At 37.1% G+C, this 26,970-nt stretch overlaps 1 protein-coding gene across 16 annotated transcripts in view; it reads right to left on the bottom strand.

The window, feature by feature from the left end:
* Window positions 1-26,970, bottom strand: part of PUM1 (pumilio RNA binding family member 1) — a 123,337-nt gene that overhangs the window by 40,544 nt on the left and 55,823 nt on the right. For 7 of the 16 annotated variants that reach the window (XM_081308370.1, XM_081308380.1, XM_081308383.1 and 4 more), the window contains exons 4-8: window positions 24,823-24,931; window positions 23,690-23,868; window positions 14,031-14,197; window positions 11,792-12,062; window positions 511-604 (exon numbers count right to left, since the gene is read on the bottom strand). In XM_081308370.1, the coding sequence (XP_081164496.1) occupies window positions 511-604; window positions 11,792-12,062; window positions 14,031-14,197; window positions 23,690-23,868; window positions 24,823-24,931 (820 nt within the window). The remainder of the gene's footprint in view (window positions 1-510; window positions 605-11,791; window positions 12,063-14,030; window positions 14,198-23,689; window positions 23,869-24,822; window positions 24,932-26,970) is intronic. The other 9 variants (XM_081308385.1, XM_081308371.1, XM_081308372.1 and 6 more) reach the window with 4 other exon arrangements.

Here is a 26,970-nt window from a genome sequence, read left to right as displayed (position 1 = left end):
GGAGAAAGGTCAAGGAGCTAGTACCAAATGTATATCAAAACTCCAATAATTGCTACAGAAAAAAAGGACACATCTATTTAAAAACCAACCATTACCTAAGAATTTTTTTGGTGTTTTTTTTTTTTTTTAATTTTCAGTGCTTAGAAGACGGATTTATAGTTACAATTTGCTACTTAGTAAATAATACTGATATAATCATAGTCTATACAATATCCAAACCTTATCAAAAGAGCTAATGCTGATCACTACTCATTTCTATAGTAAATACTTAAATCATGCAACAGCTGAGGCAGGATAATAAGGAAATCTTATGAATTCAGGTCTTAATATGTCAAAAATAAAGAATGTGGCCAGAGACAACTAGACAAAATGAAGCGGCCATTTACCCTATCTACGGGTAAACGTCTAGACTTTTGTCATCAATCTAAACCACTGGGTTTCACAGCATCCACTTATTCTAAAATGGGGGCCACACCTTTAATTAAGAGAGCTATCAGCAAAAGGACTTACCGATGTGAGGTTGATGTGCAGCTGCTAGTGCATACTGCTGTTGCTGAGCAGCTGTCAACTGCTGGACAGCAAGCGCATTAGGTCTTTGGAACAGCTGAGGTGAGAAAGAGACATGGTACAGTTAGAGAAACTGTCTAACGAAGTAAATTTAAAATCTCCTGACAAAAAAGGTCAATAAATCCCTAATGAGGCATGATGCTTTTAACAAAAACGGATGTTCTCATGCTCCATTCCATTCCCATGATATTACATGCTTCATAGTTCTTCTTATCTCTTTATTTACCTCAGTTTGTCCTCCCAGCTCCATGGGCTGAGCTCTTCACAGGTTATATGTTCCCTGAACCACAAATATACATATGCAATCTCCCTAATGGTGTCAGCAAGACTACAGGTACTGCCTGATTCAGAAACGGGAAAGTGGGGAAAATAAACTACAAAAATGAACTGCCCCATTGCTCCTAGTGCTACTCTCTCTCTTCAGGTCTTTCAAGACCCCCCCAAAATGCTCTGAATTCTTACATATTCCCATTTAGGAAGAGGATATGAAAAGCATTTACTTGGTCCTCTGGGCTGCCTCTTCCTGGGAAAATGGTACTGGACAGTTCACCTGAAGTAGCAATTTGTCTTAATGAGTAAAAATCAAAACTACCCAACCTTAGGGGGGGCTCAAGAGTCTCCAAAGACCAATTTTTTATATACAAGGAAGAAGACAACAGAAGTACAGCCACTATAATCCAGTTCATATGAAAAATATTCAAAGACCTTAATAATAAAAATATCCTGAGATTCTACCTTAATAGTCACTCATTCAACACACATACAGGTAATAGCACTGTGCAAGGAACTAGGGATACAACAGTGAATACAACAACATGGAACCACTGTCTTCATGAAGATTACATTTTAGTATGAATAGTGTTGTTACAAAAAAGGAGGTGTTGGTAATCTTGTTCTGAATCACCTGCCTCCAAAGGATCATGCTCAAGAGTGCTGTAATCAGACTGAGAGCACTTACTGAAGGGACCTGCCTCAATAGGATCCTCAACCTACCTGCTCTTTCTATAGGATTCTTCGACAACTCAGCTGATATCAACAGATAATATATAATAGATACCAAAGATTTTGAATTACAGGCATATTCATTAAGAGATCTGATCGGTTCAGACATTAAGAAATAATAGCATACAACCGCCTCAACCAAATCATCTTCATGAGTGTTCTTGCTGTTATCCTAGCAGTAGGGAGCTTTCATCTCATGACTTGGCTACAACTATGCCTCAAACACACACGTAAACATTTAAAATACAAAGAAATCAAAAGCTAACTATTTTAAATGTACAGGCTGACTTTATCTATTAGCTCTTTATATACATTCATTCATTTGATGAGGGGGGGTGGTGGTGACAGGGATTGAACTCAGGGACACCGGGCCCCTTAGCCATATCCCCAGCCCTACTTTGTATTTTATTTAAAGACAGGATCTCACTGAGTTGCTTAGTGCCTCGCCATTGCTGAGGGTGGCTTTGAACTCACAATCCTCCTGTCTCAGCCTCTGGAGCTGCTGGGATTATAGGCATGCACTATCACACTCAGTTCATTCACCTTTCTAAAACGAGAATAAAATCACTCTGATTTTATACCAATGTCAAAGTAACCATTTACGGATTTCAAAGTACTTTTTTAAAAATTTTTTTTATTTTCAAAGGTTAATGTTACAACAAACCTTCACTGTGATGCAGGTGAAGAGGATAAAGTACTAATTTATAAGCATCCGCTAAATATCAAGTTGTGGAACACCCTAGAGAAATTGAATCTATTAACAAACATATCAAAACACTTGTCCAGCCAGATGTGGTGGCACACACTTATAATCCCAGCCACTCAGGAGGCTAAGGCAGGAGGACGGTGCGTTCAAAGCCAGTCTCAGCAATTTAGCGAGGACCTAAGCAATTCAGCGAGACCCTGTCCCTTGATAAAATATTTAAAAACAAACACACACACACACACTTGTCCACTCCAGGAAGAGTCCGTCACAACAATTTTTAACTAATTTTGATTTTTTTCAATTTGATTTCACATTTCTACTTTACCTAATGAACAGTATCTCATAGTATTTCTACAAATACTATGAGATACTGTCAGTCTACCCAAGAAGGGCAGCTAGGAGGTAGAAAAAAGTAAAGTAGGAGAAAGTTATATTTAAATTATTGCCAAAGTTGTAAAAACAACCTGTAGCTTGTAGTTCAGCTAAAGCATCTGCTACCTCTTCAAAGGGTCCCTGAAATTTCCTGGCCTAAAAATTTTTGAAACATTCAACATCTCAGTCACTGCTCCTTCTATACCCTTCTTTATCCCCACTGAAAATAAAATAATTCATCATTGAACTTCGAAATTATTAGATAGGCACTATGACACAGATCATCGGTTCAAAACATAGATATATCCTGACTTATCAACCAAAAAACAGTAATCTACTGCCATTCTACTTTGTTTATCCTCATTTCGTGGATTTTTTTCAGTAGTAATGTAACTTGTGTGTGTGTGTGTGTGTGTGTGTGTGTGTGTGTGTGTGTATCTCTGCAAATATACTTAGAAATACATAATATGTGTGAAAACCATACAAGCCACCATATCTAACATACGAGTGTGGCTCTCACCATCATGCTACCCCATTTCCTAGTAAGACTACTGCTTTCAGTTAAAAGCACACTAGCCTTACAGAGCCCCCATATATTCCGTGTTTGAGAGCTGAATTAGGGATTATAGTTAATAGGGAATTATTATTTTCTTGAGAGCACTTCGCAGTAAACAATTTAACAAAAGTTAAATTATGTATTCACAGCCAGCTGATTTGATTATAAAATAGACTACAGCAATTTTGGCACATTCTCTTTATGTAAATGGTACATTAACTGGAAATACAGAGTATTCAAAATGAAATTGAGTAATTGGCAAGTGGAAGATTCCAAAGGATCCTAGAAAACTCACACAAATGCCATCTGCTGGGCAAGACACCGAGCTCTGCTTTTCATGATTTTCGCAAAGCAACCCAATAGTCTGAAACTAAGAAAATACTGAGAGTTGGGGGAAATGTTTATTAAAGGTCGGTATAATGACAATGTGCTGGTGTTGATTATAATTCACTCAAACAAAATCAATGAGTTATTTTAAGAGTCTGAATGCATGGGAAAATTTCAAGCATTAGGGCTTCTAGTAGACTCTGAGGCATAATAGGATTGAATACTCCTACCGGCCCCACCCTAGGTGCTGGGGATTAAAACCAGGAATGCTTTACTACTGAGCCCCAGTCCCCTTCTTATTTTTTGAGACAAGGTCATACTGAATTGGCCAGGCTGGTCTCAAACTCACTCCTCTAGCCTCTGCCTCCACCTCCTCAGTAGCTGTAATTACAGGTATGTGCCATCATGACTAGTGACAATTTGGGATCTTGACAAACAAGCTGATCTGACTCCCTTCTCTATCACTTACCACATGACCTTACAAAAGATACCAGTCAGCATTCCAGAAGGAAATTTGGGCAGCTCAAACCACTAAACATAGTACTAACCCGCAGCTGGCATCTTGTATTAAACAATAAATAAGCTACTACTAATACTATTTAAGAGCTGCTTACTATTATTACTGTTACTATCAAGAATTGTTGGCATAAGAACACTGTTATTGAGTTTTCTGAATCTGGAGAATACCTAAATGAGAGTTAGAAAATATGAAAGACGATATCTACCCACACCCCAAATTAAAATGCCATGCCATCCCTGACTTTTTACCAGCTTAAGGCAACATACATAGTGGATAGGGAGTAAGAGCAAACACCTTCGAGACCTGGAAGCCTGGGCTCACATCTCATTTTCACTAGTGACTTGCTCTATTACATAGGGCCAGTGACTTCTACTCTCTTGGTGCCTCACTCTCTAACATGGTAACAAAGTATCTAACCCACAAGATGTTAATAGGAGTTAAATTAACACAAAGAAAGTGCTTCACAAGACATTTATGTGGGATGTTCTTTCTGATGAATGAGCAGAGTGCCCCTAAACACAACCCCTTCTGTGAGAATCACCCCTCACAGGTCCTCCCCAAGGGAGGGCAGGAATTGTTTCTACTTTTTATAGTATGCGCCTTTCAGGGAAAGCTATGAACAAAGTTAAATTTGAAGGAAAAATAACTCCATATCAAAAAGCTCTGTGTACAGGTCCAAAGGAAATAGCTTGAAGCTAGAAACCAAAATAATATGAGATTTGCATAGCTTATACCAATTGACCTTCAGCACTGAGCATGGTCCATGGTCCATGTCTTTAATCCCAGAGGCTCAGGAGGCTGAGGTAGGAGAATCACAGGTTCAAAGCCATTCTCAGTGACTTAGCAAGGCTGTGAGCAACCTAGTGAGACACTATCTCAAAATTTATAATTAAAAGGGGGAGGGGTCAATTCCTGGGGCCAATAAAATTAAGTAAATTAAAATATAACCTTCATTAAAGGCGTGTGTTTTAATTTTCTCATCTGTAAAAAGACAACTAATGCCTTATCTCAGGAGTTGTTGCCAGGATTCACATAAAACCCTATTAATAATGGGATTATAAAATAAAGGGGGGGGGGGCTGGGCACTACTGTAATCCGAGTTCAAGGCCAGCCTCCTAAGTCACTTAGAGACATGACATTTTAAGCAATTTAACAAGACCCTGTCTTAAAAAATAAAAAGGGCTGAAACATATTTCAATGTTGAAGCATCCCTAGATTCAATCCCCAGTATCAAAAAGTTAAAAAGTAAACTAAAAGGGGGTGTTTTAGAGCTTCTGTTTAAAGGTTCTAGATCAAAGACTAATTTTTATCATATTATTTGAATAACTGCAATCATAAACTAATGGATACAATAATTCAGGGGCAGTTTAATAAGGACATAACAAACCATAGGTCTAAATTTAAAAAAAAAAAAAAACTTCACAGTTCATTAGCAGGTAAAGAATCTGTTTCCAAAATAAATTATTTCTACAGTCTTAGAATAAACATATTTCTCCACCAAGTAAATGAATAACTTGGGGAAATTTATAATAAAATTTTAGCAAAGTCAAGGGACAAGTCAGGCGCAGTGGCACACATCTGTAATCCCAGCAACTAGGGAGGCTGAGGCAAGAGGATCATGAATTCAAAGCCAGTCTCAGCAATGGCGAGGTGCTACGCAACTCAGTGCTAGTGGTTCAGTGGTTGAGTGCCCCTCAGTTCAAACCCCGGGTCAAAAAAAGTAAAGGGATGGGGATGTAGCTCAGTTGATAGAGTGCTTACCCCACATGCACAAGGCCCTGGGTTCAATCTCCAACAACACACACTACACACACACACACACACACACACACACACACACAGTCAAGTGACAATAAAGATAAACTTCAAATGACCCAACAACTAGTCAAATTCAGTCTTTTATGAGTCTGTGATCATATACATGACATTGACAGAGTGAATAACTGTAAACTTAAATGAAAGCTGAGAAAATTAAATACCTATATTAAAAGTATATGTGTACTTGGCCTCCTAAGAATGACATCTTTCAAAAACAATTTGTTTCAATTTCCTCTCCTATCTAACTATGGCTACACTGAAATGACTACTGCTTTTCTGTTAAAATTAATACATATTGGGCTGGATTGTGGCTTAGTGGTAGAGCTCTCGTCTAGCACGTGAGAGGCCCTGGGTTCGATCCTCGGCACCACATAAAAATAAATAAATAAAGGTATTTTAAAAATACATATGGTGGGAGTTTTTTTGTTTGTTTGTGGTACTGGGGATTGAACTTAGGGCCTTGTGCATGTGAGGCAAGCACTCTACCAACTGAGTCATATCTCCAGCCCTGGTGGGAGTTTTAGTAAAATATGCAATTTTTTTTTTACTCACTGAATTATAAATAAAGCCTATGAACAATCTGATTAATCTACATTGATCTAAATTCCGTTTTTTGTTTCTGCTACACTGTTGCAACAATAATAACTAAATGAAATTTTTCTATAATGTATATGAGACTGGGGATGTATCTCAGTGGTAGACCACTTACCTAACAATGCATAGGCCTGGGGTTCAATCCCCAATATTGTTTTTTTAAGAAGTAAAATCTATAAATAATAGGCAATTGCAATTATATAATAATATATAAAATATAATACTGCTCACATGACATAAAAACAAAATGGTGTGAACACACAATGCAAGAAATATTCAGGACTGTTTTCCAGGATTAAGGTGGCAATTAGGGAAAGTGTAAAACAAAAAAAGACGACGACTCCAGAGACATCAATGAACATTTCAAGTTGACAAAATGCCCTCAATTAAGGGTTCTTAACCCAAAATGTTTGTCTTAAGTGGGTAACATTGCATTTTTGTTTTTTCATGGACATCTATCTGAAAGTCATCGCTTTCTTCAATTATGATTAGGCAAAAATACAAAATAACATTAGCCATACACATGTGACTTTCACCAATGGGGGCAGGGGAGCTGGGCATGGTGAAACACACCTATATAATTCCAGAAGCTCATGAGGCTGAGGCAGGAAGATCATAAATTCAATACCAGCCTTGGCAACCTAAAGAGACCAAGAAAAGGAAGGCAGGCAGGAAGACAGGAAGAAGTGAAGGAGTGCTTAGGGATGTTGTTCAGTGGTAGAGTGCCCTGGGTGCAATCCCCAATATTGGGTAAGGAGTGGGAAAGGAGAGATAATAGGTATTTTATGTTATTTTTTGATTACTACAGACATTTCAAATCTTCATTCTCGCTATGATAGCTAACACACCTACTTTTATTTCATGTATCATGATAAAAAAGCAAATATACCATTAAGTTTGGTTTGAATATCTTTTGATTTTTATTTTTTCGCAGTACTCCAGATTGAACCCAGGGATACTCTAGCACTGAGCTGCATCCCTAGCCTGTTTTATTTTTTATTGTGAGACAGGGTCTTATGAAATTGCTGAGGTTGGCCTGGAACTTGTATTCCTCCTGCCCCAGCCTCCCAGGTTGCTAGGGTTTTAGGGCATGCACCATTACACCCATCTATTTTTATTTTTTTATTTTTTTCCACCTATTTTTATATAATCAGTTTTCTTTGTAATCTTTCTTACACAATGTGCACACAAACACTCTGTGTTTTAAAACATTATTCTGAGAAGCAGTCCACAGATTCACCTAACTGCTAAAAGAGTTCATAGTGCTTTTAAAAAGTTAAGAACTATGGCTCTTACAATTAAATCTTAGAAGGATTAGTTGAGAACAATTAAGATGGGTTAATTCAGAATGATTAACAGTGACCAGACAAGCAACTTAATTATACAAACTCCAAAGTACACAATGAACTAAATGAAAATTACCATTTCCATATTTGCAGGCTGCTCCATGGCATGTATCTCACTATAGATTGATATTAAGTTTTATGAAACCAACTTATTACACCATATGAAAGCCCTGACTGAAAAGCAACAGGACAAGAAAATTTTTATTTTGTCAATTTCCAAACCATATCCACTCATAAAATCACAAATAAAGCTACACTACTATTTGTAGCAAATAACTCAAAAATGGCCATCCCTTTCCTTTCCTCATTGAAGGAAGCCAAAATCAAAGAGCAGATCTGCAGCAAAATATGTGCCACTCTAAATCAATGTTTTGAACCCCCACAATCATTATTAGTATCATCTGAGACTTGTTCCTGGTTCTCAAGGGCTCAGTGACGTGGACCAATTACCCAAAGTCTCCTTGTCTTCTTCTATACTTTTCTAGTCTACAGTCTACCTGGGACCACGCCGCCACCATTCCCATCTCCATACTCTCTTCTATTACTGGCAAGGGTATGCTTTCCAACTGTCTTTTCAAGTTTCTCTTGATCCTAATTGAGCTCTCCCCTGTCTGGTAACATTTGTGATCAATTAGATTAGCGCATAATTCCTCAAATATTTCACAACTGTTTCATACAGATAAGGACACAACAGTGAATAGTTAATTGATAAATATGGGCAAGAGAATGTCTAAAACTACTTCTATGTAACAGCGCCCATGCGCCTATACACACACACACACACACAAACGGCTGGGTGCAGTGGCACATGCCTATAATCCCGTGACTCAGGAGGCCAAGGCAGGAGGATCGAAAGTTCCAAACCAACCTTGACAATTCATTGAAACTGGGTCTCAAAATACAATGCAAAATGGGCTGAGGTTGTGGCTCAATGTTTGAATGCCCCTGGGTTCAATCTTTGCACAGAACAAAACAAAAAACATCATGATAATTATTACATTCCTCCTTAAACATGTTTTGTCATTGCCTATAAGGCAGCACAACAGAACTGGTAAGACACAACACTATTTACTAAACACATTTCATCATTTCTCTTCAATTTACACTCCTAGTCAGACTGACCACATCTCCACTATCTGCTAAACACGTTTCTGTTAATTTCCTATTTCTAGCTTTAGTTTTACTGTTTCCTCCATGAAAATTTCATCCTCCTATCTAAACAAGTCTTTCAAGGCACAGCTCAACAAACACTTCATCCACCAATCCTTCCTTCCTCAGAGACCAGAGCACACTCTGCTGTGCTCTAAAGTTCCCAGGACATATACATGTAGGGTCTCATTACTCATCATCAAGTGCTTCCTTGCACTATTTAAATGACAAGATGAGTCACAATCACTGAAATAAGAGCAAATAGCAAATCCTTCCCCCACGTAAGGAATCTTGCTGTATTCATGAAAGATACACCTGGCTACAGATGAAAAGAAATGCTAGCTAGAGATTATAATCTACAGCCCACAACCTGTGATCCCTCTAAACTTTCCACAAAACTGTCAAAAAAAAAAAATGTACTTTTTATGACAAAAGGGACCTTGGCTTTTGATCAGATGGCAACAGAGCAACCCTAAAAAGGACAAGTTCTGATCTAGGAAATAACTTTCTTGGATATCATATAGTAATATTATATTATTGGATATTACACAATAACTTTCCAGTAATTTCCCTAAGTATACTATGGTCATTTTTCAGGTTCAAATTTTAATTTTGGGAAGTATATTAAATTCAGGAGAAACACAGAGATATAATAGTTCCCTGAAAATTTAGCAAGGCACATAATAGTTCTTGCTTTCAAAGTACTCACAATCCAGCACGGGCTATCAGACAAAGAATCACAACACAAAGCAGAACGCAGGTAACTCCTTTTCTGGAGGAGATACAAAGTAAAATGAAGTTTAAAGCAGGCCGGCATGAAAAATTTTTGGTTTGGAGATAAAGAAAGGAGGTTAACAGTGCTAAACCTTGAAAAATTAGGATTTAAATTGGAAATGGAGAATGGAATAAAACATGATGAAAAGCAATAGGAAGAAAGATCGGAAGGGTAAAAATGTAAGAAAATGCACCAATTTCCAGTAGAAACGGAATTCTTCCTTCTAAATAATGGTTCTCTATAGGAAGCTTTGGGACGCTGAAGTTCTTTAAGATACTTTGAAGTCTTGGGACAGTGGTTTCCAGGTATGTTATTAGAGTGTCCAGTAGAAGAATGGGTAAAACAATCTACGCACCAAAAAAAAAAAAAAAAAAAAACAATACTGATGGCCCATGGGACAAAACGACAATGATCACATCATACGACAGTGGTGTAACTATAAATATGCCCCTTGCCACATCGGCTAATATAGTTATGGGAAGCCAGAACCCCAACAACAGATTAATTTTCAAAATAATGATGCTTAGTGCTAAAATAGGGCACACAGTAAAGCCACTCCTACTTTTGTATTTCTAAATAAGATAATTTTGATGTAATCAAGCTAAACACTTGTGAGTTTCTGTTCAAATCCCAATAATTATCCAGCCTCCCAAAACCTGAAAAAATTATTTTGAAACCAGAGATCAATAAATCAAAAAGAATTCTAACTCCCCACAGTTAAGTGAAAAAGAGAACCAGATTTTTGTTCATAAGAGATGAAAGACAAATTCTTCTTAAATAATAAGGGTGAGGTTGGGTTAGACTGGAAATGGAAGCATTGAATCAATAATGGTCATAAAGAAAAGGCACAGAAAGTTGATTATTTTTATCAAGGTAGGCCACCTGCTAGGGATCTACAGGGAGTGCTTGCAGTTAACCTCCATGGGAAAAAGTCTGCTAATTAAAAACTTAGGGTTGGGGGTGTAGCTCAGTGGTAGAGCACTGGCTCAGCATACACAAAGCCTTGGGTTCAATACCCAGTACTGTCTTACCTCCTAGCCAAAGAAAACTTACATAGACATACACATTCACATTATTACACAAATAAATTTCTTTTAGTAAATTTCATATAGTTAGCTTTGTTGTCTAGTTGTCTTACCAATCAAAAATCTACTATTTATGACAGAAACTAAAGATAAAACGTGGTACAACTAATCTCAAAAGACCATAAGCTCATTTCCCAATAGAAACAGCATTTGTAAACTCCAGTCTCTCAAAACTAAAAGTCTATATTTATGTTCCAGTCAAAAACTAAATAGTAACAGAAATTCATGGTCCATCAAACTGCTTTTGTGGTACTCAACAAGATGATGAAACTACATGCTCTCCTTTTATAGTTCAGACAGCTGATTTTTCTTAAAAAGAACCAAACAGAAGAATCACTAAGCCCTCAAATTAGCCCTACTGTGCCTTCAAAAGCAGAAAATACACATACAAAAATTTCCCAGAAACATTTGAATAAAAGAAAAGGACTAAGTAATTTCACTACAGATCTAACAGAATTATTTACATGTGTTTTCCTTTAATCACATTCTAACTTTTGAAGGTACCAGACTGTTACCAGTGTTATCTACAGTAACTAACTTAAAGTCAAGACTGATGAGAAGATTTGGCAACGCACTCCTGATGGTGGTAGGTAATAGCTCACTATTTTAAAAACAAAACAATCCAGAAGCATCACAACTATATATATCTTCCAGGAAAGTAATTTAGCATCTCAGAAGGTTGTGATCCAAGGGGTAAGGTCACCTCACCCAATCTCCAAGTGATGAAGAGAGAGAAGAGCCAAAGGAAATACACAAAGAGCAGAGTGCTCTCTTGCCAGTTAACAGCACCATGAGAACTAGCTTTTGAGGGGAAAGACAGAATTTGTAAACCCCCACTTCACTGTAAGGATTAATAGGGCTGGCTAATGACAATCTAAAATCATGTCACCCTCCCCCATCCCCTCATTTTAAGAAGCTGAATAATGTGCTGGCTGGAGGGAGAATAGAAAGGGTGACAGAGACACACACAGTACCTGTTGTTGAGAATTGTAGTCAAAAAGTCCCACAGTTGCTGCTGCTGAGTCCACAGGCACCTGCGTGCCTGAATAATCAAACTGAAGAGGCTCCATGCCCACATGTTCCATGGGGTCCAAGGGGACACTCTGGGACTCCATGTTGGAGAAATCCTCCACAGGCTTGGCACCATTGGTGCTGGTCAGCTGCGCTAAGCCCTCAGAACCATTCTGGTTTGGACCCAGAAGATCCACTTCATTAGCAGAGTTCTGGCAATTACCAGGGGTACGGCTAAACAGAGAAAGTAAAGGGCATTAAACCTTATTTTGAGCAGGGAAGGACACTATAGCAACCCCATGTTTAAGGACAATGTCCTTGACATAGCTCATTATTAACAATGTTTAAAGCTATTTCAACAAAATACCCAGAGATCCTTTATGGTGCTTACAGGTAATATCCTCTGAAATGATGCTTCTATTGCCTGACTTCCCACCTTCCCGCCCCTTAAATTACATTAAATGCTATTAGTTTACAATCCCTTTACCAATAAGTCCATATTTCAGGAATATATAAATTGAAAGAATTGCTGCCTGTGGCAACCATGAAAACACAGGGACCTACCAAGACACACATAGTAAAATATGGCCCCCAAAAGCAACATCTACTCTCGTAAATATAAAACCAACGCGAGAAGTTGGTTTCTAGGAGAAATTCCCCATCTCAGAGTGATTGGTATTACTGACCAATGGTAAACTGTCTTTCCCTTCCAAGAAACCAGAAGCAGACCATCTCAAAATAGTAAAAACTAATCCATTATTTATGATATGTCCCTGATAACAAGATAATTCTTAAAATCAAAACTAATTTATCATCCAAACCAGGACACATCAAAGAACCCCCCAAAAAAAAAAAGCACTACTACATAATTACCTGGGACATAGTTATAAATGAGTCCTATTCTAGGTATCCTGAGATATACCACCATGTTATGTACGGAACTGCAAGATGACAATATCTACAATCAAACTAACATACAATGTCGAGGGAATACAGCAATGCCCTTCATACCTAAAAGGAATCATATAGGTGGTACATATATATACCATCACCACTTCTTCTTCTACTTCTCCCCCTCCTCTACCTCCTCTTCTTTCTCCTCCCCCCCCCCATTAAATATCCCAAAATATTGCTACTGGATGCTTGAAATTCAGGGTAGAGAGACCACCTGAACTCTGAAAGTCCTTAAGAAAATGTTTATCACCCTGTGCATCATATTACATTCAAATACTATAATTCTATGCACATTCAAGATAATGAATTAGAAATATTAATCAACTGGCATTTGTTCTACAAATGATAAAAAATACATTTTAATTTTGAGTTTGGTAGATGTTAGGATGGTGTGTGTGTGAGAGAGAGACAGAGAAAGAGGGAGGGAGAGGGGGGGGATGAAAATACACACCCATTAGCTTCAGTCTGGCATTAAATTATTGACCATATATCACTAAATGGTGACTTTTACAGATTTTAAAAATTATGTACCATAACTAAAGTTATCATACATAAAGAAGAAATATCTGCCAACTATGGAAGACAAATAATACTGTGTATATTGAATCACAAGGTAAAAATCTGCTAATAAATCATAACCACAGGAGGGATGAGAGGTATCCATGGAAGGGATATGTTTAACAACAAATCATTTAAGCCACATCTCTGGATATTCAAAGTGAGGAAAGTGATACCTCACCCACCTACCTCAAAATGATCTTATGAAACTCAAATGAGGTAATGCATGGGTTCACAACTATTCTTCTAATGTGTCAGAGGGATATGACACACTTTCATTAATAACCACAACTCTTTAATACAGTAATATAGGAGAAACTTGGGCAAAGTTCCAAGGTACCTATCCCTGGTGATTTTGCCATTTGAGAATTACTGAGATGATCTTTACAGGATAAGAGACAATCTTAATGAATCTTCAAATTTTATCAATCATTTGTATACAGTAAATTCTAGAGCTCTATACAAATTCAGAATCTACCATTTTGGCAAAGCATCAGGCAATAACAACTCTTAAAAAATTCCACCTTACCAGCTAATTTACATCTTTGGGCATGGCCTATACTAGAAGCAATTCTTAAAAAGGAAACATGATGGGGGGAGGCGGGAGGAGTAAAATATAAGTAAATCAAAACAAACAAAAACCCATAGCCCCCCATTTTTTAAAAAATCAGAAGTGTAAAACATACAAACCTAAAATCTTTGACGTCTGCATCAATCCCATTCTGTACTGGTAAACCATTGGTCTTGTCCATCACATCACCCTCCTCCTTCAAATCTCCTAGCTTATCTCCATCAAACGTACCCTTGTTCTTCTTTTCACCTTTGTCGTTTTCATCACTGTCTGCATCCCTTGGGCCCTGTTTAAAAAATAGCTTCAGCTTCACTAATCATCATCAACTAACAGTAGTGGGCAACCACTGTGGACACCAGACTACACTAGAGGCTAAGCAGAACAGGAGAGTGTCTTTCAGACATTACAATCTAATTAACAAACAACACAGAGGCAGGAACACTGCAGAAACTCTTGCCAAATGGGGGAGACATACATATATTTACATTACAAAGTTTAGGACAGTCTTATCATACCCAAAGTCCCCACCACCCCCACTGGTTTTGTGTTTGTGTGCTCGTTTTGCTTTTACCCTTTCTGTCCAAAAGCCAACCATAATATTCTATCTTTTGATCCCACTTCTCTATTTTCAAATCTACATCTACATAATAGCTAGATTCACAAAATAACAACCAGGTATAACTAACAAAATAGAGGGAAAGCCCATAAAATGTCACTTCCTCTTTATCTTAGGAAAATCCCTGCTTACTTCTCTAACACTGTTTCAATTCAGTTTTTCTCTTCTGGATCACAGGACACATCCCCTGTCAATTTGTACCACCACATCCCAGTTTCACCCTATAAAACATAGGGCTCTCTGGTCAATTCACTGATGGCCCTTAACTTTAAAATGTTTTAAAGCTTCAAAATAAACAGACCTAAAAAATAAAAATAATACACCTGTTTAATTCTTTTCATGAAAGTACTCTGCCATCTTCTACTACCTGCCTATTTCTAGGCAAATTATTCTTGAGATAAGTGGGGATATTCTGAAGCATTTGCTACAAGATAATTTATATCTGAAATGTTTCAAATTACAAAGCTTAAAACACTGAACCTAAAAGAATTGATCTGGTTCAGAAACAGTTATATCCTTCCTGCCTTCTAAGGAAATTATGTCTCCTATTCCTAACATCCGAAGTTAACCCCTGAACACATAAAGTAAATTCACCTTGATTTCCAAAAGGAAAAAAAACTCAGACAGTAGCTTGACATGACATAGAGAACTTTAAAGAATCTTACACCAAAGAGTACCAAGCAGCCTTAGCTTTTAAAAATTAGAGGGATGCAATCTTGCTGTTTCCCACCACTGATTCCTGGTTTAATGAAGAAAAATGTGCAGTCCAAATTAAAGCTGATGGTATAAGGCAAAACCAATCAACAAAGAATGAGAGCTACTGTGCAGAATTTCCAGTCATCAAAAACAATTGTGAACATGCGTCTGTGGGCAGGGACAGGTCCATAGAGTTAAAAATCACTAGATGTCCTCAGGGTAGTTCTTGGAAATCACTGGCCTGGAAAGATTAACTCAAGGATCCTGATGTTAGACATTCTGACTAACTTAGAGCCCATTTTACTTTTAAATCATGCTATATTCAAATGTGATACAGAAAAAGAAAGTTTTCAAGGATAATATGAAAAAAAACACATAAGATAAGGCACTTAGAAAGGATATAAAACTTAGCTTCATGTGACATCAAGATGGTAAACAACAGCATTGGCAGCCATGGAAATGAGCCTTTCAGAGTAGAATCTTTCCAGTTTGGACTGCTGTTGAATCAAAGACTGAATAAGCACTACACTGAGATCCCAAAGCAAAGTAGTAATGACAGAGCTCTAAAGACAAAAACAATCTTTTAAGATAACCAGAAACAATACCTTTCTTCACACTTCAAAGACAAAACTGACAGAGGCTATTTGTTCGTTTTCATATCCCTAGCACTAAATAGAGAATCTGGCAGAAGCATAACGAATGAGTTTAAAAAATTTATAAGAAGACCAAAAAAATACTACAAAACTATACTACTAAATATGAAGTATCCTCCTGGTATCTTTATTATAATCAAATATTATCCTAAAAGGTAGTAATGTGGTATAGATAATAAATAACACTCCCTGAATCAGAATCCATTAATGTCTAAAGCAAAAGAACATTACAAGGATCATCCCACTGCCACTCAAAAGGAATCTTCACAAATCAAAATCAACTCCAATATTTCACAAGAAGTTTAAAACATCTACATGTAAAAACTCAAAGGAAAGAGGACAAAGCAGCAGTATCAAGTTTCCATAGGCAAGAAAACTGGTGGCAGAGGATATTCACTGGCTAAATCAGTGCTCTACATTATCTTTCCTCAGTCACCCTATGCAAGGCTTGCTTAGGATCTGCTCACACCTCTACAGCCTTACCACTAATAGTTTCCTTCTCTATTATACTGCCAAACACTTGTTTTTCAAACCATTTCCCTGGATGCAGCTGCTTTTCAACAATACTATACAATACATTCCTGCAAAACATTGCACCCTATTTCCCACTCAGAATAAACTACCAATGTGTCAGCTGAATGGTAGATTCCTTCTTTTATAGGGAAGGAATGAGAGATGTTTCCATTTCTTAATCTGGATAGCTATTTTCATTTTGTAGAAATCCATGATAATGAACATTTATGACTAGTATACCTTTCTGTACATGGGAAATAGTTCAATTAAAATGTTACATAAGGGCTAGGCTTATAACTTAATGGTAGAGCCTAGGCTTAGCATGCACAATGCCCTGGGTTCAATTCCAAGAACTGAGGAATAGGGCAGGGGAGGTGAACAGAATATATACATTTCCCACTTAAAAAGAAAAAAAAAAAAAACTCAATAAATCAACAACAGTCCTCAATGAAACTCACTGGCTGTCAAGCCTGACTTCTGAAACAAATTTGTCAAAGTCTATTATTAAAAGATAGTTATCAGGTTCAGGATTATAGAAATTGCCTCTTAGGAATGTTAAGATCCTAGAGAGAATAAAAGAAGGATACACATGGGCTGGTAAATTTTATATTTTACTTCTTAAATATTTTAAGGTAAGGAATTCACAGATATATGGTCTTTCAGAAAGTACTGACGCAGTGCACCAAACCTATATTCTATCTCAACAGCTAACACTTACTGGTCACAGGACTTGGACAGGTCATTTAATCTCTGAGTCTTAGTTTTCTCATCTATAAAACAGGGATAATTTTGTTTAATAAAGAGTAGTTATGAACATAATGAAATAATGCATGTGTATAGGTTTTATGAAATTAAGTCATTTTATACAAATGTAACATAATATTAGTAAAAGGGATGCACTGGTATGGTATTTCTTATGTAACACTATGTAAGACAGCAAGATTAAAAATCTCAAATATCCCAATTAAGTGGTTTAGCTCTCAAATCCACACGTAGAGTCAATATGGCCTTCCCATGGCTACATTTTAACAGTGCAGTGGTTCTATAGTGAGAGCTGATCATCAGTCTTTTTCAAAACTTATAGGTTCTGTGCACAGAGATTCTGATTAAATTGGGCTGTTAGAGGCTCCAGCAAATGTTATAAAAAGTTTTTCCTCCAATAACTCTGATAAGCATCCACAATTGAGAAACGACATAATTAAGTCCAACATAAAAATCAGAAGGCAAGGCTTATGGTTTGTTTTGTTCTGTGGTTTTTTGTTGTTATTGTTGTTTCTTTGTTTTTGTTTTTTGAGAAGGAGTTACATATTTTCCAGTACATAAGTGTGTTTAAATCCTATTAGGTAAATGAATGAAAAAATAAGTAAGGATTAATAGCATGTTACTATGGGGCTTCTTTCAGAGATAATGTTAACCCAAGTTATAATGCTCAAACACTAACTCCAGTGATACTCAAAACGCAAGTGTCCATGCTGAAATTCTTTAGGGTGGGATCAAGAAGGTCAGGATGAGGTCCCAGACTCCAACAGAGATGGAAGACTATGTTTCACTGCCACATATCAAAGAGCTGGGAGAAAAGCACACATAGGGAGAAGAACCACATGTTTTAGATCAGAAGTCTATGTGCTTATGGCTCACATAAAAGGAATAATACTTCTGAGTATATTCCTTAACTGTGAACCCACTCAGAAGAAGCGGAATTTAATTCCTCCTCTTACTGCAGTGATCATAAGACAAAGTTCCACATGGCAAAAATCACATTCAATGCAATTAGGAATTTTCTTTTTTAATGAATACTTTTGAGTTATCTGCTTGACTCACTGAACATAAAAACCATAACAATGTTAACTAAAATACTGGTTTCTCCTGTATGCACTTAAGTTTTTCACAAAATGCAAAAAAACCTGAAATGCCAAATTCTTTTAAAGTACAATAGTTGACAGTTCCACTACTAATAAAATATTTCAAGAACTAAAAAATATGAGTAAAAGTTCTAAATTGGCCATTTAAAAAGAATTCTAAATTTAACATGTTAAATGTAATCATAGCTAGGCATGGGTGTGCGCACTTGTAATCTTAATAACTTGGAGGTAAGGAAGAAAGATTCAACTTTAAGGCCAGCCTCAGCAACTTAGCAAGGACCTTGTCTTGAAATAAAAATAAAAAAGGATTGGGGGGTGTAGCTCAATGGTAGAGCATTTGACTATCATGTGTGAGGTCCTGGGTTCAATTCCTAGTATTACAAAGAATGAACATGGTCCTTTTATAAGGAACACAACTCATAAGCCAGAATAGCACAGTAGAAAGCAATGCTGTTCTGAATTGAAATTAAAACCAAAGTTTGAACCCAGGCCCCCCATGTTTCTTAATATTGAACTTGCTGGGTTTTTTTTTTTTAGTTGTCAATGGACCTTTATTTTATTTATTTATATGTGGTGTTGAGAATTGAACACAGTACCTCACACATGCTAGGCAAGCGCTCTACCACTGAGCCACAATCCCAGCCCCTCGAACTTGTTTTTCTCATGTATAAATTAATGGAGACAATACCTTAAAGGATTGTTCAAGGGATTAAATAAAGCAATTCATAAAATTACAACTTTTTCTTTTTCTTTCTTTTTTTTTTTTTTTTGTATGGGGGATTGAACTCGAAGGCACTGGATCACTGAGCCACATTCCCAGCCCTATTTTGTATTTTATATAGAGACACGGTCTCACTAAGTTGCTTAGCATCTCGCTTTTTGCTGAGACTGTCTTTGAACTCTCAATTCTCCTGTGTCAGCCTCCAGACCCATTGGGATTACAGGCATGTGCCACCCTGCCCAGCACTACAACTCATTTTTTAAGGAAAAAATGAAAAATCCTTAAAAGTGTCTTCCCCAATTTTTACCCACTTCCTTTTTCATGGAGGGATAGTGGGGACCTCAATCCCACTTCCAAAGGCTTAAAAACTGCTCAACATCCTGTCCCCTAGACTCCAAAAGAAACTATTCCGGCTTCCGGCTCTAATAATTAAATGTTTTGTGCAACAGGATTTTCTGAAACTTGTATATGGATCAACCTGCCACCAACTATACACTTCATCAAATCTGAGGCACAATTATTTTGTGTGCTCCAAAAAAAGGGGGAAACACTAAAAATTAAAGGATGACATACTATCACTTGAAATAAGCATCCCAACTTCAGAATGAGCAAAAGTAGAGGAATACAGACTGTAGAACACCGCCTATTCCAGGCACTGTATACAGAATCACCCAATTCCTGATGTGCAGAAAGATAAGAGCGGTCACCTCTGCTGTGATATCCATGAATAAAAAGAAAACATCTTACATATGGAAAGTGATGTTTGTTTTTATTAAAGATAAAGGCCTCCCCGAAAAAAGTTGTTTATTTGTTTTTTAAGTTATCTAGTCAGTATATAAAAACCTGAAACTAAAATAGAGCATGTAATTTAAGGCATGGCCAAATCAGAAGGGACTCTACCTTGTATGTTTCTCATAGCCTCCTAATGACGTAATCCTCCAAGACTCTTATTGCAGTGCTCATCAAACTTAATATGCATATATATCACTGAAGCATAGTATCTGAACAAAAATGTAGGTTTTGATTCAGTAGGTGTCAGGCACGGTCTGCATTTCCAATATGCTCCCAAAGGACACTAATGCTATTGGTATATTGGCTCTGAAGAGCAAAACTTTAGAAGGTAAAGCATTTCCATATGTATTACATAGTCACACAAATTAAGACTTTCTTGGGTTTTATTTACCCCTATTTTGTAGATGAGGAAATTAAGGTACAACTGAGACTCAAATCCCTCATTTCCATCTGTAGTACACTGTCACAAGTTTTTATACAAAAATCAAAATAAAGCAGCAATGATGCAGATAAATGCAGTGAAGCCTAGAAAAGCAAATTATCAAGTTTTGTAACCCAAATGAATTGCTATAATTGTGGATGCATCCTCCGGGTCAGAAAGCAGTTACTCTACAGAACAAGTAAAGGAAAGGTGTGTTTTTTAAAGCACTTTCTTCTACAAGGTTGGAATGGTCTTTGCCCTAACAAAACTTTAATATGGTTTTCTCATTTCCCTACACACCATAAACCAACAAGGTGGAAATTATGATCCGCTGTTCAGACTGGCTAGGCATCAACCTATTTGAAGATCAGCTGGCATTCAAGAAGACCAACAGCAAGCTCCTTAGATGAGCAATTTTAACCCAGGCCTCAAAAAAAAAAAAAAAAAAATCTGATTTTTGTAACTCTCTATACTAGGTTTGGAATTGGAGAAGCCATCTGTCTTATACCAGGAATAAATAAAGGATACAAAAAGGAAAGGAATATTAAAGACTTGATTGGTATTATGAGTTTTCCTACTATTCCAATAAGTATTGCTCTGAAGGTTGGGATTCATTATGCACAATGATAAGAATTTACATTAAGTGCTAAGATGATGATTCTTATTCTGATTTATCACAGGAGCCAAAACTACTAAACTGAAGCCATTTGTTCAATCAAAACAAACTCAGGAAGGCTCAAGGAAGGTAGACAAAGAGCCAAATACATTCAACTATAAAAGAGGAAACCTTGCTGAAAATGGAAAACCTTTGCAGAATAGATTTCTTTAGTTATGAACCATCTTCACCTAAAAAGTTCAAGTCTTGGTGATCTGTGTCACAGCTAAGAATGCCCTCTTAGGACTCGCTTTGAATCTACAATTACTATGCCATCAGAGATAGTGTTTTCAGCTCTTGGGGAAGTAAATCGGAGTTTCTCCATGGCTCACTGGAAGTCATATTTGTAGAATCACTCAAAAGGAAAAATAAATGAATGCTGTGACCCATAAACTACCAAGCTCCACTCTTTAGAAAATTATCCACAATTAAGCAAATATCCCATTGTCCCTCTTCTCTGAACTCAACACTTTGAATGAATGGGATGGAATGGGATGGAATGGAATGGAAGGAAGGAAAGAAGGAAGGGAGGGGGAGAGGGAGGGATAAGGGAGAAAATGCTCGCCTTTTTCAAGAAGATGCATGTGTACCATGACAACCATAAAGTGATTCAGGTTTCCATGCACATAACTTTGATTAGGTGTCATCCTGATCAACAGGCAGAGAAAAGTCAATTAGGTATAAAATCAGTAGGATTCAACCCCAAATGTGGTTAGTACATCACTGATCTTCAGGACTCCATCCACCGGAAAACTGTACATGCCAGCATGGTGGCTTGATGCCACTGTTCAGTCCTCCTTAAGCACTCTCTAGATGCAACTCAAAATATGGACTAATATTTCAATACACACAACCTTCCTTCTGAGAAGAAGCTAGAACACAGATTTGGAGAATTGTCACTTATCTGTATGCCTACCTCAGAAGCTTACTTCAGATAATTTACTTTATCTGATTGTTAGAATTCAATCTTCTGACCTCATCTATCCTGAAGTCTAATGTCCTCTGCTCACAGTATTTTGAAACAGCTGAAATTTACGAAGTCTCCCCTAACAACTAAGAATGGAACTCACCTTTACAAAAACAAATATAAGATATTGAATCCAAAATATTTAGTTTTTGTCATAAAAACCATTTCTAGTAAAATGATCCTTTAACCAAGGAAAACTAGTGGAGAAACTGGCGTTAACTCAGTCCCACCATTTTCTCTTCCTTCCAATCCCAATGAGTTGTCTGCCTCCTCTAAAATTCACTTTATCCAGGTGCATGCCTAATGGCTAATGCCCATAAACTAGAAACTGGCCACACACAGAATTCACAGCCAGAGTCACAAAGATTCCAGTTCACTCCACTAACAACTCACTAATTTTTGTCCTCCAGCAAATACTAAAAGTTACAGACTGTGTTTAGAATGCAGCACTTCTTCTGCAGAACCTGTATTCATAAAATGAGGAAAGTGTGAGACCAGAAAGAGAGGTAAGCTGGAGAAGACAGTGAAAAATAGAACTAACTCATTGTTCCTGTGAGCAATGGGATCAAGCCAAATAATCAAAGGGTAGAACTTCTTCCCAAGCAGCTCCTTGGGAAGGTTCCAAATCAAGAAGTGTTGTCTATCTGATACACAAGCTACTAAACCTAACTTGATCTTTGCAGGGTCAAAAGACCCAGAAGCAATCAGGTCAGTTTGAGAATGGCTTGTACTCAAGAACTGTATTTGACACTTGAGGAAGCTATACCCTTGAACTGCTTTTATTCTAAGAAGTTTGAAGCTACATGTAGGAAAATAAGACCATACCTCTAGTATCTAAGAACAGACACAGGAAACTAGAAATACTGAGTAACAAATGCTTTCAAACAAAGGAAGTAAGACAGTTATGAATGCAAAATTACTAATATGATTTGGAGAAAATACAGTCACGTAAATGCTTGCCATCTGGTGGTATTTGCCCCAAATGGCTTTAAGAAGAAGGGGTTTTGGAAAGGTACCAAACAAATTGAGTCAGGAGAAGCAGCAATACAGATTCATCATGTTTCTTGAGGCCTTCCTAGCTAGAACTTAGAACATAAAACCAGTCACAGAACAGAAAACAAGAAAGACTCAAATGGAAATGCATCTTAAGACTTCTAGCACTACAAAGTCAATGATATAAAGAAAGAAACAATCCAGGAAAGGCTATCAAGGATGCTGGAGAAAACTGCCAAGATTTAACAGAAAGAGGCTATAGGCAAAGAGGCTGCTTTGGCTACCATTTAGCAAAGAGGTCAGTGGCAGTGAATTTTTAAAAACTACTGTAAATAAAGAATTACTAGAACATCTAATTTCCTGACAGGCCAGCTGTGAGAAGCAAAGCTATTCAAGGAGGGCCAAAGGTGAGTCTATAATTAAAGCCCAGCTTGCAAAACAAGAATGATCCTACTTATCTGGTTCATTTTAAAGTTCCTTGGGTATCAGTAAATCACTGCTCTCAGATCTATAATTCTCCCACCAATACCTAGCTTCAACTCATTTTTACATTCCCTCTCTTTTCTGCTTTTTGTTTTTGTTTTAAACTAAGAATGATGTTTTCTGGCAAGCCAATGAACTAAGATATAGACTTCAGTTCTTATCTCACCTTACTATCAATGGGTCGACCCCCTACCCCAGGAAAAAAAAAAAAAAACTTTTCTATTTTTCAAAGTTTAGTTTACATCTTACATCTCCTACTATACACTGAGCTCTATTTACAATGAAAATGTTTTTAAATACTCTGTAATTAGTGATGTGAGTATCTAAAAAACTAAATGGGCATGTTTTGCTTTAGGGGGAAAGAGAGAGAGAAAGAGAAAGGAACAAGTTCCTCAAGCCAACTTACAAATCCTCCTTTTCTTAGACAGGAATCGCCCGGGGATGAGCTCAACACATACTCCACCATGCTAACGCCTAGTCCCCCACTCTCCGATCGTGGGGACAGTACAGAATTGACCTCACTGTTCACATGGAAACTCTGACCAGGTCTTCTCTGCACCATGATTGGCTGGGAAACTGAATGATCTACAAAAAAGATACACAAGCATGATACAGTGCAGCCAGAGGCCCAAACAAATTATGAGCGATGTCTCATGGATAAACCAATGTCTGGGAATCAGGAAACCTGTTATGGTGAGCTGAGCCAAAATATTCTGTTGCGTCTTTCACTAAGTATTGATACTCTACATAAACTAAAGAAACAAAACACACCCCCTCATTTACCCAGGACAACAGAGGAATACAGCAGTTCACATAACTGGTTCTTCTAGCTGAGTGGATAAATTAATGTTTACCCCTTTCAAGTAGCAGCATTTCTTTAATATATTTTATTGGTAATATTACTAAAACAATGTGATTTTACTTCCCTTTTTAAAACCAATATAACTTTTATCTTTTCTGATAAATCACTGGCATCATGAGGTTCCTTTCTAACAGTGTGCTATAAGCACATCAGATTTGGGGTTGTCTCCTTCCTTCCTAACATGTTTCATTTCTTTCTGCTGTCAGTGTCTCTACAAGTTCTCCCCACCCCTCTTCAGGGGTAGACTATCACAAGAATATCTATGCTCAGCGAATTTATTTGGCCCCAATCACATATAAAGATTGATCATCCCATATATGGTATACAGGGGCAAGATAGGAAGGGGGGACATAAACTTCAAATGGCAGGCAAGGGCCTTTCTAATTCCAAGTATGCTGACAGCAGAACAAAATAAAAAGTGATAGCTAAAATTATGGTCATTTTAAATAAGACCATTTCTATGTGGCTATCACTTCAGAAAATTTTGAAGATTTGATTTTGTTAATCGTTTTAATATATTACATCATATAAGCTCCTTAATGGCAGTTATACTACAGAACAGGACATTTGCTTGACATGCTTATGTCGCTGATGTAAAATTCATGACTTGCCAATTGCTGAGGAAAGGAGCTCTAAGACAGGCATAAATCACAGTACAGATGCTAGATCTAGATTACCTGATGTTCCCCAGGCACTGTCTCGCCATTGATCACCCAGGAATATTCCTTTTGGTCCATCTTTGCTGGATTCATCTGTTTCCCAAAACTTTTTACCTGGCAAGAGCTGCTGCAAATTAAAAATAATAGATGCTTTTAAAGAATTCATAAAGGATGAAAGTACAGCAGTCAACACTTTCTTTCAGACAAGGGTACTGAAGATATTCATGTGCCCTGAAGGTCTTTAATCAAAGCGTTCTGACTATACAGCTATGGTCAAAGCACTACTGTATATTTGGTAAAAGACATAAAAAGGTCTAAGGCAAAAGGGGATACTGATCAGACTATCCAATAGAGAGGCTCAGCATAAATATCTAGAATTATTCACTTAGCCTATGCCAAGATTTTTAAGGGGAAGGGAAGGGAAGCAAACTATTATTGGCCCTATTAGCTACTGCCTGCTAAGAGGATTCTTGTTGAATAAGAAAGTACCTACAAGTATTAAAAAACTGCTAACTACATGTGTACTACCTACTGACACTGGAGCATGAACCCAGCTATGAACCCCAGCTATGGAATGCTAGAGGCAAAATTCACTTCTTAATACACAAAGATTCTATTCTGGAAACATTTCCCAACCACAACACTAACCTATTTCAAGATTTTGGAAAGACAGAAAAGTTTTCTGTCCATTACGAGAAAGGAAATAAAATCTCCTAACCTCTGTTAATTTTAACTATTTCATACTATGCCATTTAAATGTCTTCAAAAATCATAGTTCTCAGAAATATAGGCATCATTGCTCCTAAACCAATGAGAACTTTAAACTAGTTTCAACCAAAGAAATGCTAAGCAACCTTCAAGCAAAATACAGTACAGTTTTGCACAAGATCAAAGCATCAGTGATAGGGAATTAAGAACTCTATCATTCTTGGTTCTGGTCATCGGCTTTACACACAAAAATGCCCCCTCTTAGTTCCTCTAATTATGTTTTCTTTTCAACTGCCATTACTTAAGACAGGAAACTAAGAAGTTTGAGATAATATTTAATCATTGATTTTGAACATAAAAAGTCATACACCTAAAATTAAATTTCTCAGAGGAACAGAAAACACACACACACACCAAAAAGCACAAACATTTGCTTTCTTCCTTCACAATAAAAGATTAACTTTCCAATTTATAAGCTATACCCCAATGGTAATGAAAGAAAAACTAAACTCTGCCTACTAAAATGAATCCTGGTTTCCCAAACATAATTTCTATGTTTCTCAGCATAATTTTAACCTACCCTTAAATAGCTCTGTAATTCTGTCTCACAGACATGGGTTATTTCCCACACACTTTTCAGGCCTTCATTTATTTTCTAATAAAACAATATCATAACAATATCTGCACAGATGCCTAAGTTTTCCCAAAGAGAAATAGTTACAAGCAGCAGCACTGCATCCTGGTGTGCCTCTGGGGTCTGTTAACATACAAGGACTAAAGGAGAAGAGGGTGAAATGAGAGAGCCCAGATCAAAGCTAAGCAGTAGGCCAGGTAAGAAGGCATGACAAGAGGATTCCATTGCTCCTTGGGATATATTATTGAATTGTCCTGGGCCTTACTTTTTTTTTTTACTTTTTTAATTGATGAAGAAATATTTTTCAGGCTGCTGAGACAATGACAGAGATTGTCAATGAGTGCCTAACACAATGTCTGCCATATACAAAGTTCTCAAAAAGTAAATTTGATGGCATCACACCTAGTGAAAATAGCTGTCAAATCACAGAAGAAATACTGAAAATTAACGTAAACTATGCAAGAGACAATACTGAAGAATTTTTTTCTTGTTTTCATCTTGTAATGTCCTAGCCAAAGATGAGAAATAGTTTCCATCCTGATTGGTTGTACCCTTTTCAACAACAACAAAAGAATAATAATAATTATTATTATTACTATTATTATTCTCTATTTTGAAGGGAGTTAGAGCAAATAGGAGTCCACATCCATTACCCCTTTGTCTACCCCCCAAAAAAACAAAGGTCAGCACAAGGGGTCACGAAAGAAAAAAGAAAAGAAAAGAAAAGAAAAGAAAAGAAGGAAGGAAGGAAGGAAGGAAGGAAGGAAGGAAGGAAGGAAGGAGAAAGAAGGACAGGAAAGAGAGATGAATAGAGGTAATTTAAA

This window comes from Spermophilus citellus (assembly GCF_964194105.1).
Source record: "Spermophilus citellus genome assembly, chromosome: 9".
NCBI classification, from domain to species: domain Eukaryota; kingdom Metazoa; phylum Chordata; class Mammalia; order Rodentia; family Sciuridae; genus Spermophilus; species Spermophilus citellus.
The sequence above is the reverse complement of the archived record's forward strand: the minus strand, read 5'-3'. Positions and strand labels throughout refer to the sequence as shown.